Raw genomic sequence first — 14,453 nt, 5'->3', positions numbered from 1 at the left:
GGAAGTTTTAAAAAGTAAGGTACAAGAACTGAGTATGACTCACCTTCAGTGTAAAGTGGTGAGCAACAGAGGAACAACTGGGGTAAAAACTGTTGGTAAGGTGCCAACCTTGTCTTTCATAGCAGAAGCAACAGAAAAACTGAAAAATAATTTTAAAAAGTGAAAAACGTTCTTAGGTGGCACCACTTTGGGTGATGAGCTCACAACACAGGCTGCTCACTCAAGGGGGAGGGATGTGACTTTGTTTTTCCTATGTAATGATGGAAAAAGTGGTAGCAACAGTGATCTAATCTGAAATAGGTTTCATGAAATGTGCATTTTACTTCATCAGGAAAGTGATAGTGTGTAAGTAAAAAGCAGGTTCACTTCAACTTGCCCACTTCTACATCCTATTATTTAGCTGAAATGAGTTATTTATTTTATTTTATTGACATGAGACATCTATAAACTGTGAGGTTGAAATAACTTAACTCTAGTATGATAGCATGGAACTTTTGTTGGCCTTTATTAAATGAAGTTAATAACTTTCACTCTGGCAGTAAAAGTTCTTAATTTTATATAAACTGCAGGCAAAATTTTTCCCGAGGGCATGCAGCTCTATTGTATGGTTAAATGATCATAATGGCATCATCTTGAGTAAAATATTCCATACGTAAAATAGTCCCCCATTCTGATTTCCACATGGGGAATACTCAGGATGATGTCATTATTGGGAGAAAGAAAAGTGTTCTACAGATCTGAGCATGGAATGTCAAATCCCTTAATCTTGCAGGCAGGTTAGAAAATTTAAAAAGGGAAATGGTTGTAGAGGGAATTAGCTAAGTTTGGTGGCAGGAGGAACAGGATTTCTGGTCAGGTGAATACAGGGTTATAAAATCAAATCAAATAGGGGTAATGCAGGAGTAGGTTTAATAATGAATAAGAAAATAAGAATGCAGATAAGCTACAACAAATAGCATAGTGAACACTTTATTGTAGCCGAAACAGAAACAAAGCCCACACGCATCAAAGTAGTAAAAGTCTATGTGCCAACTAGCTCCGCAGATGAAGAAGAGATTGAAGAAATATATGATCAGATAAAATAAATTATTCAGATAGGTAAGGGAGACAAAAATTTAATAGTGTTAGGGGACTGGAATTTGATGGTCGGAAAAAGAAGAGAAGGAAATTAGTAGGTGAATATGGAATGGGGGAAAGAAACGAAAGAGGAAGCCCCTTGATAGAATTTTGCACAGAGCATAATTTAATCATTACTAACACTTGGTTTAAAAATCATGTAAGAAGGTTGTATATGTGGGAAGAGACTTGGAGACACCGACAGGTTTCAGATTGATTTTGAAACCAGATTTTAAATTGTAAAACATTTCCAGGGCCAAATGTGGTCTCTGACCACAATTTATTAGTAATGAACTGTAGATTAAAACAGAAGTGAATGCAAAAAGGTAGGAAATTAAGAAGATGGGACCTGGATAAACTGAAAGAACCAGAGGTTGTTGAGAGTTTCAGAGGGAGCATTAGGGAATGATTGACAAGAACAGGAGAAAGGAATGTAGAAGAAGGACAATGGGTAGCTTTGGAAGATGAAGAAGTGAAGGCAGCAGAGTATCAAGTAGGTAAAAAGACAAAGCTTAGTAGAAATCCTTGGACAACACAAGAGATATTGAATTTTACTGATGAAAAGAGAAAATACAAAAATACAGTAAATGAAGCAGATGAAAGGGAATACGAACATTTAAAAAATGAGATTGACAGAAAGTGCAAAATAGCTAAGTGAGGGGGGCTAGAGGACAAATGTAAGAATTTAGAAGCATACACCACAAGGGGAAATTAAAGAGATATTTTGGAGAAAAGAGAACCCTCTGTATGAATAGAGCTCAGATGGAAAACCAGTCCCAAGCAAAGAAGGGAAAGCCGAGAGGTGGGAGTAGTATATAGAGGGTCTATCCAAGGGCATTGTACTTCAGGGAAACACTGTAGAAATGGAAGAGAATGTAGACCAAAATCAGATGGGAGATATGATACTGCATGAAGAATTTGAGAGAGTGCTGAAAGGTCTAAGTTGAAACAAGGCGCTGGGGGTATATGATATTCTGTTAGAACTACAGATAGCCTTGGGAGAGCCAACCATGACAAAATGTGTCCATCTGGGGAGCAAGATGTATGAGACAGGTGAAATACTCTGACTTCAAGAAGAATATAACAGTTCAAATTCCAAAGAAAGCAGGTGCTGACAGGTGTGAATATCGCCAAAATGCAAGTTTAATGAGTCGTGGTTGCAAAATACTAACATGTATTCTTTACAGCAGAATGAAAAACTGGTAGAATCTGACCTCAGGGAAGATCAGTTTGGATTCATGAGATATGTAGGAATATGTGAGGCAATATTGATCCTATGACTTCTCTTGGAAGATATGTTAAGGAAAGGCAAACCTACATTTATAGCATTTGTAGACTTAGAGAAAGCTTTTGACACTGTTGAGTAGAATACTCTCTTTGGAATTCTGAGGGTGGTGGGGGTAAAATACAGGATGTGAATGGCTATTTACAATTTGTACAGAAACCAGGTGGCAGTTACAAGGGTAGAGTGGCGTGAAAGAGAAGCAGTAGTTGAAAAGGGAGTGAGGCAGGGTTGTAGCCTATCCCAACTGACATGCCTTCTTTCTGGGTTGTTGGCAAGAGAAACAGTGAAGTAGGATTTATGTTGGTATTTACAGATGATACTGGGCAGTTTGTATTGAAAGGTTTGATTTCAACAATTAAATGCTCACTTATATTGCTAAAATAAGTATTGAACACATTTGCTATTTCTTTAGGATCATTAATTTCTTTGCAGTTACAATTCAATTTAATTTTGGAATTTTGAGGAGAAACATTGTATGTTTGATGATTCACTATACTCCATACAGCTTTCATTTTGTTATGGGAGTTATTTACGTAGCAGTCATTTGCCATTACTTTGGCTTCTTTGATCACTTTTTAAAGAATAATTTCATAATTCTTGAAATATCGAAGGAATTCATTGGGTACTATGGAAGACTAGGAGATCTAATATAAACTTCATTTTTCAGCACATGACTTTCTTATATACCTGTTGCCAACCAGCCTACTACACTTGGTTTTCTGATTTTTAACTGGAAATGACATATTAAAATAATGTGTAAATACATCCATAAATATGATGAACTTCTCATCTGTGTTTTCGTATCTGTACATTTCAGTCCATGTTTCCTTCTTAAGTAAATCCCTAAAGTATTCAATGTATTGATGGCTGAAGGTTCTCCCTATTTTTATTGTTTCTGTTTGTTTAATTAAGTTCAGCAATGAAAATATTTCAAGATGCTGTGCATAGTGGTTGCTTGAACTTGTGTTGAAGTATCTAGGTGCATATTCATGGCTTTCCTTGTTTCAGTATCATATCAATAGTGGTGCTGAATAAACTTTTAATTTATAATTGGGGGCAGATTGTATGTTGCACAAATAGCCATAAGATCATCTCTATCTTTTAAACTTTGTTAAAGTCAATGTTAAAGTCTCCACATATTATAACTGTTTTGTTTAGGTCCCTGATACTGTCAACACTACTGTCAAGTTGGTTAAAGAATATCTTTATGTTTGAGTTTGTTTTTATTGAGATTAGTTCTACAACAGAAATTTCAAAATAACCTTCTTTTCCTAACTTTTTGAGAGATTTTAGGCAGCAATAGCTGATACTGTCTTTCACAAATGTACATGTTCCTCCATGCGCAGTTATTTTTGTACAGAAACGAGATGTCATAACATAACCCTGTATACTTGTGATTACTGACATCTCATCAGTTAGCCAATGTTCACTAAAACACATTACAGATACTTCTTTTAATTGATATGGCAGTAATACTTTTAGATCATTAATTTTGTGTCACAATGACTGCACATTCTAATGGACAGTTATAAACTTGGGGTTTCTGCTTGGCATATCTGAATCATCACTTACCTTTATTTGTCTTTGCCTTCCTTTCACTTTAATCTGAAGAACACTTCCGGGATGAATTATGGAGGTGCTGTCTTCGTCTGTGGCCAGTAAAAATCCACACTTCTTGATGGTGGTTGTCTTGCTCTAGCAGGTTGTGTCCTTGTGGATATTTTTATTGTTATATCTGATGATGTAATTGTTTCTGTAGCTGAATATGTTGTCACTCTTGCTGTTTTCTTGTTCTCTGGTCCAAAATGTGTTGTTTTCCCTGCTACCACTGTTCTTATAACTTCTTTCTCAACACTTTGAACTGTAACCAATTCTTTTTGTTTTAGTACTGCTGTAGCAGGCTTTATTTGTAGGGAAGATATTTTGCACATCTCCTTTACAGCTGGCAGTAAAATTTTGTCACATTTCTGACTGTCATAAAAAAACACTTTCCACTGATTTTCTGGCCGAGTTGTGATTTGCCCCATTTATTTAGATGCATTCTGTGTGTTGTGAAATGCTTTCTTTCTAAATCCTCAACAGGAAGGAAAAAAGCATTTGAAGTGGGTTTGCAGATCTTTCAGTAACTGCTGTTTACTTTTTGAATCTCTTTATTTACACAAGCAGATTCTGTAAGGTCATGCCCGTGAGGTATACCAATCACAATCGCTTTTTGATCACCTAAAAGTGCATCTCTTAAGATTCTGTTTGCTGCATTTTTATGCATGTCGTTTGAGCCACCTAAAATGACAATACACTGATTCTGTGGCACACACATGTACTGATTTTATAGTCTTTTAGAACTTCTTGCAAACCTGCTCCAGGTTTCACAACGCTTGTAACATTTAAATCTTGCTGGTAATGAAGAATGTGCACAAGTCCTCTTCCATGGCTGTCAGCAAGCAAAACTGCACTAATACTGGTATTTTTTGTGTCACTTTGTTTACATTCTCGCGGCAGCCAGATTTTACTGACATACTGCTCATTTTATTCTTCATTCCTGGAGATTCAGATCGATGCACTTCGTCTGTGGTGGTAAACTAATGAGTTTGTTCTGAACCCATAATAAGATGTTGAAATAAATTTCTTAAAGGAACCTTAAATGTCTTTGAAATATATATAGATTTTGCACACGTATTCGGTTCACTGTATGTCTGAAACTATCAGAGTTCTTCATGTGGTGGTTCAGATGGGCTTTTAACCATGCTTTCCAGCAGCAGAAAATGTTCTCAAGTGGCTTTCAGTTGTTTCTGCAATGTTTCTAATACTTTAAGTTCACAATTTGCATGACACATTTCAGTTGCAGCTAAACAACTGTTACACTTTGTTCCAGAAGCACACGGTATGTTTTCATGGTCCACTTTTGCAAAGCAGAGTGAATGATATCACCTATGCACCACTGAACATACTCTAACACCACCTGATATGACTTTGTCACATAATATACACTTTATAGAAGCTAAATACTCATGATTTATGGAGCAACTTACTATTACATCTACACGCATCACCATCCTGTCAGCCCTTTGCTCCTCTGATTTCAATGAACATCGAAGTACTGCCTGAGGCCAGTTGAAAAAACTGCTCTGAAAGTCACTATGCCTGTGTTTTTGCAAAATCACGGTGAAAGTTCATAATGGAGAATTGATTTCAATCCAAGTAGAGTAATTAGAAACCTTAAAATTGTGGATATGTTACAGCCATTTATCAGGCATGCAGCATAGTAGTTTCTGAGAAATGGAATAACTAGTGAGTTTGAGCCATTGGAGATGTACTTGAGCAGAAATGGCCTTGTTTACTGGAACTATAGCCAAATGGCATAAGACCTGTATTTCAGATCAGATCCATGCATGTGAGTTCATATCATGTTTTGGAATGTTTTTTGCTCATTAGCAAGAGAATAAAAATTGTTATGAAATTTATGGATTGTTAACTCGAGATAAAGTAGTTCACTAAGAGTGTATGGTTGGACATCAGGGAGAGGTACTCATAATAATGAAGTTAACATATTGACACAGTTCTTGTTGAGGCTGAAAGTGCTAAAAAAATTTAATGTAATTTGTGACTGTGTCTCTATAATTTAATTGATTTTTAGCAATCCTAAAAAGGTCCAGGTATCAGTCAATAGCAGTCCATGGGGTGCATGTTGTCATTTCTTAACACAAATGTGTTTTTGCGTTTCAAAAGGCCTGGCACAAAAGAAAAGAGACTAATGCTGGAAATTTGTTTATGTGCGCAATACATTCAATTAATGGTCACCTTCACATCCCATTTAAGAGCCCACACTTATTTGACTAAAAACATTTCTCAAAATACAAAGGAATAATGGCATTAGCCCCTAGTGGCCATTGATTTAAATGAAAAGGGAAAGTTGAAAATTTCTCTCCAGATCAAAATTAAAACCTAGCTCTTCTAATTATTAGGCAGATGTGCAGATCACTGTGCCATCCAGACACAGTGGTCATCACAACTGCATGGACTACCGTAGCATGCCTCTCATCAGACCCAGATTCTCAACTTATCCACACTATTAATGTAGTGCCCCTTGTCCATTACCCTCATTACTCACAGCATTTTGCAGATTCCTGTAATAGTTTGAGCTTGGTGTGCATCTGTACTGAAGTTATCAACTGGTCATCCTCACCTTTAATTATGCATGTGGTGTTTGTTCTGTTGGACATCTCTGAAAGAACAGACACCACATGTACAAAATATTTCTTCATATTATCCAGCATGAGATTCCACAGGATCTCCACCATTTTTGCCCTTTGGTGTTCTTGATTAACAGTATCAGAGCATAATTATCTCGTTAAAGTTAAAAAAGCAGCCACTACAATGGCTACTTCCTTAGAAATGCAAGTAGTTTCTTGATTTGTTTGAGGTATCATACTTCAAATGATAAAATATTTTTATATATGGCATATTTTATTTCAATTTTGATCTCTAAAAGATGTTTTGTTTCAGTGAAGTCTTGTGATGCTATAATTAGTGACATATTTTCTGTTCAAAGCTGCTTCACTCTCTGGATGAAGATGACAAAAGCCAGGGACCAATGGACTCTCCTGTATCCAACTATTACTCACAGGTAAGCTTGTACTAAAGGAGGTACTAAAATCTTGGGTCCTGTACTGGTAGTAGACTATTGTATATGAAAGGCAGTGATTCTTATTTTAATCTGCCCAGACAGTTCTTTGTTGAAGTATGTTCTACTTCAATTCCTAATATTATTTTTCATTGTAAAAACAAGTTATTTTCATTAGTTCATATCTGATTTTCATATCAAAAATACTTCTTCCATTTTTAATTTTCTTCTTGTGGATCTGAAACCCAGGTCATTAGACACAGAGTATTGGTCACTACTGTCCAAAAGAAATGTACTAGAAATTTTGAAGCTTAATTTTTACCATCTCAACAAAGGAACATAGCAGTTGTCCATCAGTTGAGAGGTGCGGGGGGGCACATTCACAGGAGGCTTAAATTTTTTCCCACACATAAAAATACCAGACAATAACATATGGATCGATAAAATCTACATGCCAAGCAGCAGCAGGAGAAAAAGCTCATGAAAAAAGGTTATTGGTATGCAAGCTTTTGGCAGAAGAGTTGAAGGGGAAGGAAGAGGTGCGAAGGAAAAGGACTGGAGAAGTTTAGAAAAAACTGTAGAGTTCAGAAAAGTCACTCTGGACCCCAGGTCAGGGAAAACTTAACATGACAGGATGAGAGGGAAAGAGTCTTCCCTTCTCATCCTGTCCAGCAAGTCTCTCTTCCTTCCCCTTCAACCCTTCTGCCTCTGATAGCTTGCAAACCTTTAACCTTTTTTCATGTGTTTTGTCCTCCTGCCACTTGGTGAGTAAATTCTTTGGTCTATCCGTTAAATTATATTGCCAAAAATTGATTATTTTCAGTGTTAAAGACATTAACATTTGGTTAATGATTGATGGAATGTAATGATTTTTATCTATAATAATAATAATAATAATAATAATAATAATAATAATTAATTTTAACTACCATGAAATAACAGACGCTTGGAAATATTGAAGTGTAAATTATACTTCATAGTTTTTGAGTCTTGGAAATTAAATAATGGGCATGAAGGAGTGGTAACCACTTAAAAAATGTGATTCTTGAGTTTCTCCCAGCGTATTTGACAATCAAAATATCCACGGGTGTACTGCTGGTCTACAGTGTCCAACGGGCACAATATTTCGGCGATCATACATGTCACCATTATCAGGTGAACTGACGGACTGAGCTCCTGTAAACGTGCTGGCACGGAGATCCGTACGCTAAGGCTGCTCAGGGGGAACTGGGTTTGGTTGCAGCGGCGGCTGATTTAAATACCCTCCACCCACGGCGCACTCCCTCCGCCGTCCACGCCCCGCGCCACTGTCGCACGTTGGAACAGATTGCGACGGCGTCTGAGATTATGTCAGTGTGATGTATAGTTGTGACGACCACGGCGGACAGAGCCATCACACCGACGTCATCTCAGACACCGTCGCAATCTGTTCCACTGCGTGACCATGAGACGGGGCGCGGATGGCGGAAGGAGCGCGCCGCGGGCGGAGGGTATTTAAATCGGCCGCCGCCGCGACCGAACCCAGTTCCCTCTGAGCAGCCTTAGTGTATGGATCTCCGTGTCAGCACGTTCACAGGAGCTCAGTCCGTCAGTTCACCTGATGATGGCGACATGTATGATCGCCGAAATATTGTGCCCGTTGGACACTGTAGACCGCCAGCACACCCATGGATATTTTGATCACCTAAAAAATGATTTTGTGATGGTGGACAGCAAATTACATCCAGTAGGTCATCCAAAGATGATGACTGTCACTGATTATACATTGTGGCTATGTAGGACAATTGAAGCAACAATTTAGAAAGATCAAAAACCAAACGGTTATTAGCACTGATTTATACAACCAGTTTTGAGTGAGGATTTGTGATTGAGAGGAGAAAAAATGAAATTTATGCTGAAGCTGCAAGAGATGGAACAGAAGAAACACCACCTAGAAAACACTAAGACATGCAGAACAATTTAAATAGTGACCACAACTTGCTGAATACTATAATCACTGGTGATTAACTGTGGGTTTATGACACACCTTAGCAAAATGACAATTAGTCTTCAGTAAAGTGTAGACCATACATCAACAAAAATAATCAATGAATGATGGCCACATGGCTGATTTATCAATGAGCTGATATATCAGAAAGAGCAGTAGTCACATGGTTCAAAATATCAACAAAAATGACAACACAAATCTCATCCAGTGCAGTCTCCAATGATCAGTCTTTCCTTCTCATCCAATGCAGTAAATCTCCACTGACCTGGTGCTCTGGGAGACTTCATTGAACTCTCCCCATTACCTACGTCTCACCAGACCTCTTTCATTAACTCTCTTCCTTCTTCTTTAACCCTTGTGCCAGGAGGAGGAGCCACTGGCTCTTGCAGATTTTAGTACCTTTATATGTGTGTTTTTCCTGCTGCCACATGGTGATTAGATTTTTTTATCTATCGAATTACAAATTACAGATGATGAAGATCACTTTCTTTTGCTCTTGTGAGTGCATACCTTCCAAGACAAAATCATTACAAAGAAGTTCTACCATAAGTTTTATCATTATCTTAGTCATCTTTAACAGTGCAAATGATCAGACCAATGGGCAGCAGTCAACTTGGCAGCTCCATTAGTAATCATTATCTGCCTCTGATGCAGGATTTTGTAATTGCATACAGCTTTTACTGTGAAGTCCCCACTCTCCAATTTGACATCTTATAAATATTTTGGCAATTACATTAGCTGAAAAAGTATTAAAACAGATTTGTGTTGATTCAAGATAAAACAGTATCTTTTTGCATTATCAGTGACACTGCTCTGAAAGAAATTAGTTAGACCACAAAATGAATAAATGTGCTTACAGCAAATAAAGGATGAATATTTTGTGAATAAATCTGATATTTATTACTTATCAGTTGCAATTACTAAGAGGAATTTTATCATGTGCAGACTGGATTCAAGTACATTACGAACCGTCAGTAGGCATCAGGATGATTCAACAGGTCTTCTACACATCGTTGCCAATGGTGAGAAAGGTGTTGAATGCTATAACCTGCATGTGATTCATTAATGTATGCCTGTTATCACGGATGTGCTGTTAAGAATTTACCCTTGTGTGAGAACTGCTGATTGGACAATGGCTGCTTCGAATCCTGACTGTCATGAAAGCCACAAGGTTATATGAGCTTAAAGAGACCTTAATTGGTGACTGGTTCTGTGACACATTTTGCAATGAAGCTCAATGACAACATTACATTGAGTGTCGTATAATTTATTAGAGAATTTTCTTTACAATCAAAGCATGTAAAATGTATCGATAGCTTCAGCATAATGAATTATCTGTTGTTTGTTAAAGCCCCTCTGCATGGGAGAGGACAATGATGTCTTTTGTGTGACAGTTTGATATTTTTGTCAATTAAGAATATGAAATCCACATATGAGTCATCAGTCATAATGATTATAAATCCATTTGACTTCACTTCCTAAGCATATTGTAAGCACTTGTGCTCAATGTGTACTTTGTTCCTGATGGCCCATTGGTCTTTTAATATTGGACTTTTCTGATTCGTCTTTTGTGTAAATTTGGTTGCAGTTATCTGATGATGATTACTTGAAATGCATCATAAATAAAGTATTGAGTGATAAAGATGTTTCTGAGGACTTACTACATGCCAAGTCTGGATGGCTGCATACCTTACAAATGCAAAGAAGTCAGTTTCACCTACTGAAAAGGTTAAGATCATTGTTCCCTGTGTCTTATGAGGCACTCATCTTATTTGTTACCTAACAGTGAAAGTATGGATGAAGAAATGAGAAGCAGCTTGTAAAGGAAGACCTCAAAGCAATTTTAGTGACCTACTGTTTGATTTGTTACCAGTCAGTTCATTCAGTACTAGAATGCTACAAAAATGGTCCATGAACGTAAATATTAATCTTTAGAGAGAAGACAATGATCTGTCCATCAAATGGTGCTCCAGACAATGAGAGAACCCGATTTGTGAAAGACTGCGAAACAGTTATACTGACCACAATGTACATCTTGCGGACAGACCAGAATGATTATAGCCTGTACAGACACATACGATCATTTTCCCATCACACTATTTGAATGTGGAACAAGAAAGACAATGAGTAACAATGGCACAAAGTACCCCCATGATGCTTTCTACAGCGACTTGCAGAGTATGTAAGTACATTTAGGTGTAAATGTAGATCAGTAGGGAAAAAAAGTCTTTCCTCATGACACTTCACCTGCTCATAAATGTGTATTCACAATGAGAACACAGTAGGATTTGCAGTAGCAATTGTCGAAGTCTCCACCATATGCAGTGTATTTTGCCACCTCTGAATGCCACTTGTTCTCAAATGTAAGCAGATTCTTAATTGGCAAATGTTATGATTCCATTTAATATTCCATAATCTGCCACGTATTGATATTGTGCAGACCTTCCAGAATGGAATTTCATGGCAGAATCTATTCACTGGAAGAAGTTGGATGAAATGCAGGCCTTTAAGCATAGTGTGTCACAAATAATTACAACTTTAATGAACAAAACACAACTTTTACTACCAGACAGAGAAATTACAACATGTTATTTTTTGACAAATGAGAAACTTTACTAACAAAAGCAACTAGGAAAACTATAGATTACTATTCACTGTAAAGGTGACACACTGAGTTGCAGGCAGGCACAATGAAAAGACTGTTACACATTATAGCTTTCAGCCAAGCTGTCTGGCAGGGCTTGCAGGAGTAGAGTCTGCCAGGCCTAGTGACAGGAGGTAGGCGGTGTGGGGGTAGACAGGGAGTGGAAAAGGAGTGAAGCAGGGAAGGGAAAAGGATGAGCAGATACATAGGCAGAAGGAGCCACACAAAAAGAGTGAGGTAAATGTGAGAAGGAAGGAGGTGATAAGGTGAGGGGGCCGAAACTCTTGGTTGAAGGGCGTGGGGACATTAGGTTAACGTATGTTGAGGCCAGGATAATTTTGGGAGTGGTCCAGATGGCCTGGGCTGTGAAGCAGCCATTGAAATTCAGAATGTTACCCTCCAACTGCATGTTGTTCCACAGGATGATCTACTTTGCTCTTGCCAAAACCACCCACCCAGCACTTCCTCCTCTAGTCTTGTCTTACACTTAGCTTACTCCACCGAAGTCCAGGCCACCTGTGAAAGCAGCCATGTTGTATATCGGGTCTGCAGCAATCGTTAAATGGCATTTTGTGTTGGTATGAGTACCAACCAGCGGTCCACTGGGATAAAAGGCCACCACCAAACTGTTGCCAAGAGCAAAGTGGACTACAATGTGGCACAACATGCAGCTGAACATAAATACTTGATTTCAATGGCTGCTTCACAACCCGGGCCATCTGGATCCTCCCCTCAGCCACCAGCTTTTCTGAACTGTCCGTATGGGAGTTATCCTTACAACATATTTTCCACACCCAAAATTATTTTGGCCTCAGGTTATGGTAACCTACTATCCCCACACCCTCTAACCAACAGTTTCCACCCCTCATCCTATCACCTCCTCCATTTACGCATTTCCTAACCCTCTTTGTATGCTACCCTCTGCAATGTACTGGGCATTTCTTTCGTGTTCCTGCTCCTCTCGTTTTCTGGTCCCTATCTTTTCCCCCTCACACCCCACTTCCTGACACTGAACCTTGCAATCTTGAGTCCCTGCACACCCTGCCAGACAGTCCTCTTCTCTCCCCCCACCAGTATCCTGCTATTCCTCCCCCTCTCCTGCCCCACTCCAGATTGCTAGTCATGTGACAGTCACATTTTAGTTGGAGTCGCCAGTGGAAGTTGCACTAAGCAGTTGGTGGTACACACTTGGTAATACATATACTCCAGTTATTTCATACATATATTTTCCAGGAATGTAGCTGTATGATTACCCTCTAGTAGGAATGGGCTCACATAAAATGAGACATTATTAAAAGAATAGTTAGAAATTGCCAGCAGGTGGAATGAAGTAGGGACAAGTCATTCTACTTCTAAGAATGCTGAATGCGAGATACATGTACTGGATAACTAATGAAAAAGTACAAAGTCAAATCTGGAAAAAAGAACTTGTGGCACAATCTCACTAAAAGAAAGGATAGGTTGATAGGACACACCTTGAAATCTTGAAATGCCAAAGAATAATTAATGCTGAGAGAGAGAGAGAGAGAGAGAGAGAGAGAGAGAGAGAGAGAGAGAGAGAGAGAGAGAGAAAGGGGGGGGGGGGGGGCAGTCAAATTATAAGAGAACGATCAAGGCATAAATACAACAAGCAGGATGAAATGTATGTAGGGTGGATGATAATTGATACTGGTTAGTTAAGTCTGTATTCCGTAGACAATTTGCACGATCTGTATTTTATTTGTGCTGCTTAAAATACGTGCAATCAACAATGTGATGTAGTTAGGATCTCCCACCCATCATGGCAGTGATATATGGCTTGGTTCCAGGAGTATCAGGTGCAAAGAAACTTGTGCAAGCTTGTCACATTACAGCAGATGCCAAAAAATGTGGGCCAGGCAGCGACACGCTGTAGTAATGCTCAAGCTCAAGCAGCAGTAACAAGATTCATCATCTGTAACTGAAATTACATTTTTTAATTTAAAGCTTTGCTTTCAGCCCTTTCAGTTGTTTTGTGCCTCACATCCTCCTCTCATAAACATAACTGCAGTGTCATTATATGCTGCACTGACTGCATTTTCATGATCTGATGAATTCTGTGTATGACAGGCAAGCATTCGCACCAATTCCGAGATTGTAACTGTAACTGTAACTTAGAACTATTTAAATGTTTTGGAGAGTCAAGCACAACAAAAATGGTGTGTCAGATGTGAGACAGGCAAAATACTCTGAGTATAATAATCCCAAATCCAAGGAAGACAGGTGCTAACAGGTGTCACTCTTACAGACCATCAGTTTAGTAAATCGTAGTTGCAAAATACTGACACACATTATTTGCAGAGGAATGGAAAAAATGGTAAAAGCCAACCCTCAGGGAAGATGAGTCTGGCTCCAGATAAATGAGAGAACACATGAGGCAGTACTGACACCTATATTGAAGAAAGGCAAACCTTCATTTATAACACTTCTAAATTTAGAGCAAACTTTTGATAAATTTTCAAGATAGCAGAGATAAAACACAGAGTGCAAAAAATTACATACAACTTGTACAGGAAACACATTGCAGCTGTAACAGGTGAAGGACATCAGAGGGAAGCAGTAGTTAAGAAGAGGAAAGATAGTGTTGTAGACAATCCTTGATGTTGCTCAGTCTGTATACTGAGCAAGCAACAAATGAAAGCAAGGAGAAATTTGGAAGAGGAATTAAAGTTCTGGGAAAAGAACTAAAAACTTTGACAGAATTATAATGTGGTCGCAAATTTCATTAATGGAACAGATATACTAATAATATGAACGTCAACAAAAATAAAAAAAGGTAAAT

At 38.3% G+C, this 14,453-nt stretch overlaps 1 protein-coding gene across 2 annotated transcripts in view; it reads left to right on the top strand.

The window, feature by feature from the left end:
- Positions 1-14,453, top strand: part of LOC124606469 (unextended protein) — a 532,433-nt gene that overhangs the window by 513,901 nt on the left and 4,079 nt on the right. Inside the window, exons 12-13 of one of the 2 annotated variants that reach the window (XM_047138462.1) lie at positions 6,951-7,025; positions 9,955-10,031. In XM_047138462.1, coding sequence (XP_046994418.1) covers positions 6,951-7,025; positions 9,955-9,987 — 108 coding nt within the window. In that variant the 3' untranslated portion in view covers positions 9,988-10,031. The remainder of the gene's footprint in view (positions 1-6,950; positions 7,026-9,954; positions 10,032-14,453) is intronic. The other variant, XM_047138454.1, reaches the window with a different exon arrangement.

The sequence above is a fragment of the Schistocerca americana genome, chromosome 1 (genome assembly GCF_021461395.2).
Source record: "Schistocerca americana isolate TAMUIC-IGC-003095 chromosome 1, iqSchAmer2.1, whole genome shotgun sequence".
Taxonomy (NCBI): Eukaryota; Metazoa; Arthropoda; class Insecta; order Orthoptera; family Acrididae; genus Schistocerca; species Schistocerca americana.
The sequence above is the reverse complement of the archived record's forward strand: the minus strand, read 5'-3'. Positions and strand labels throughout refer to the sequence as shown.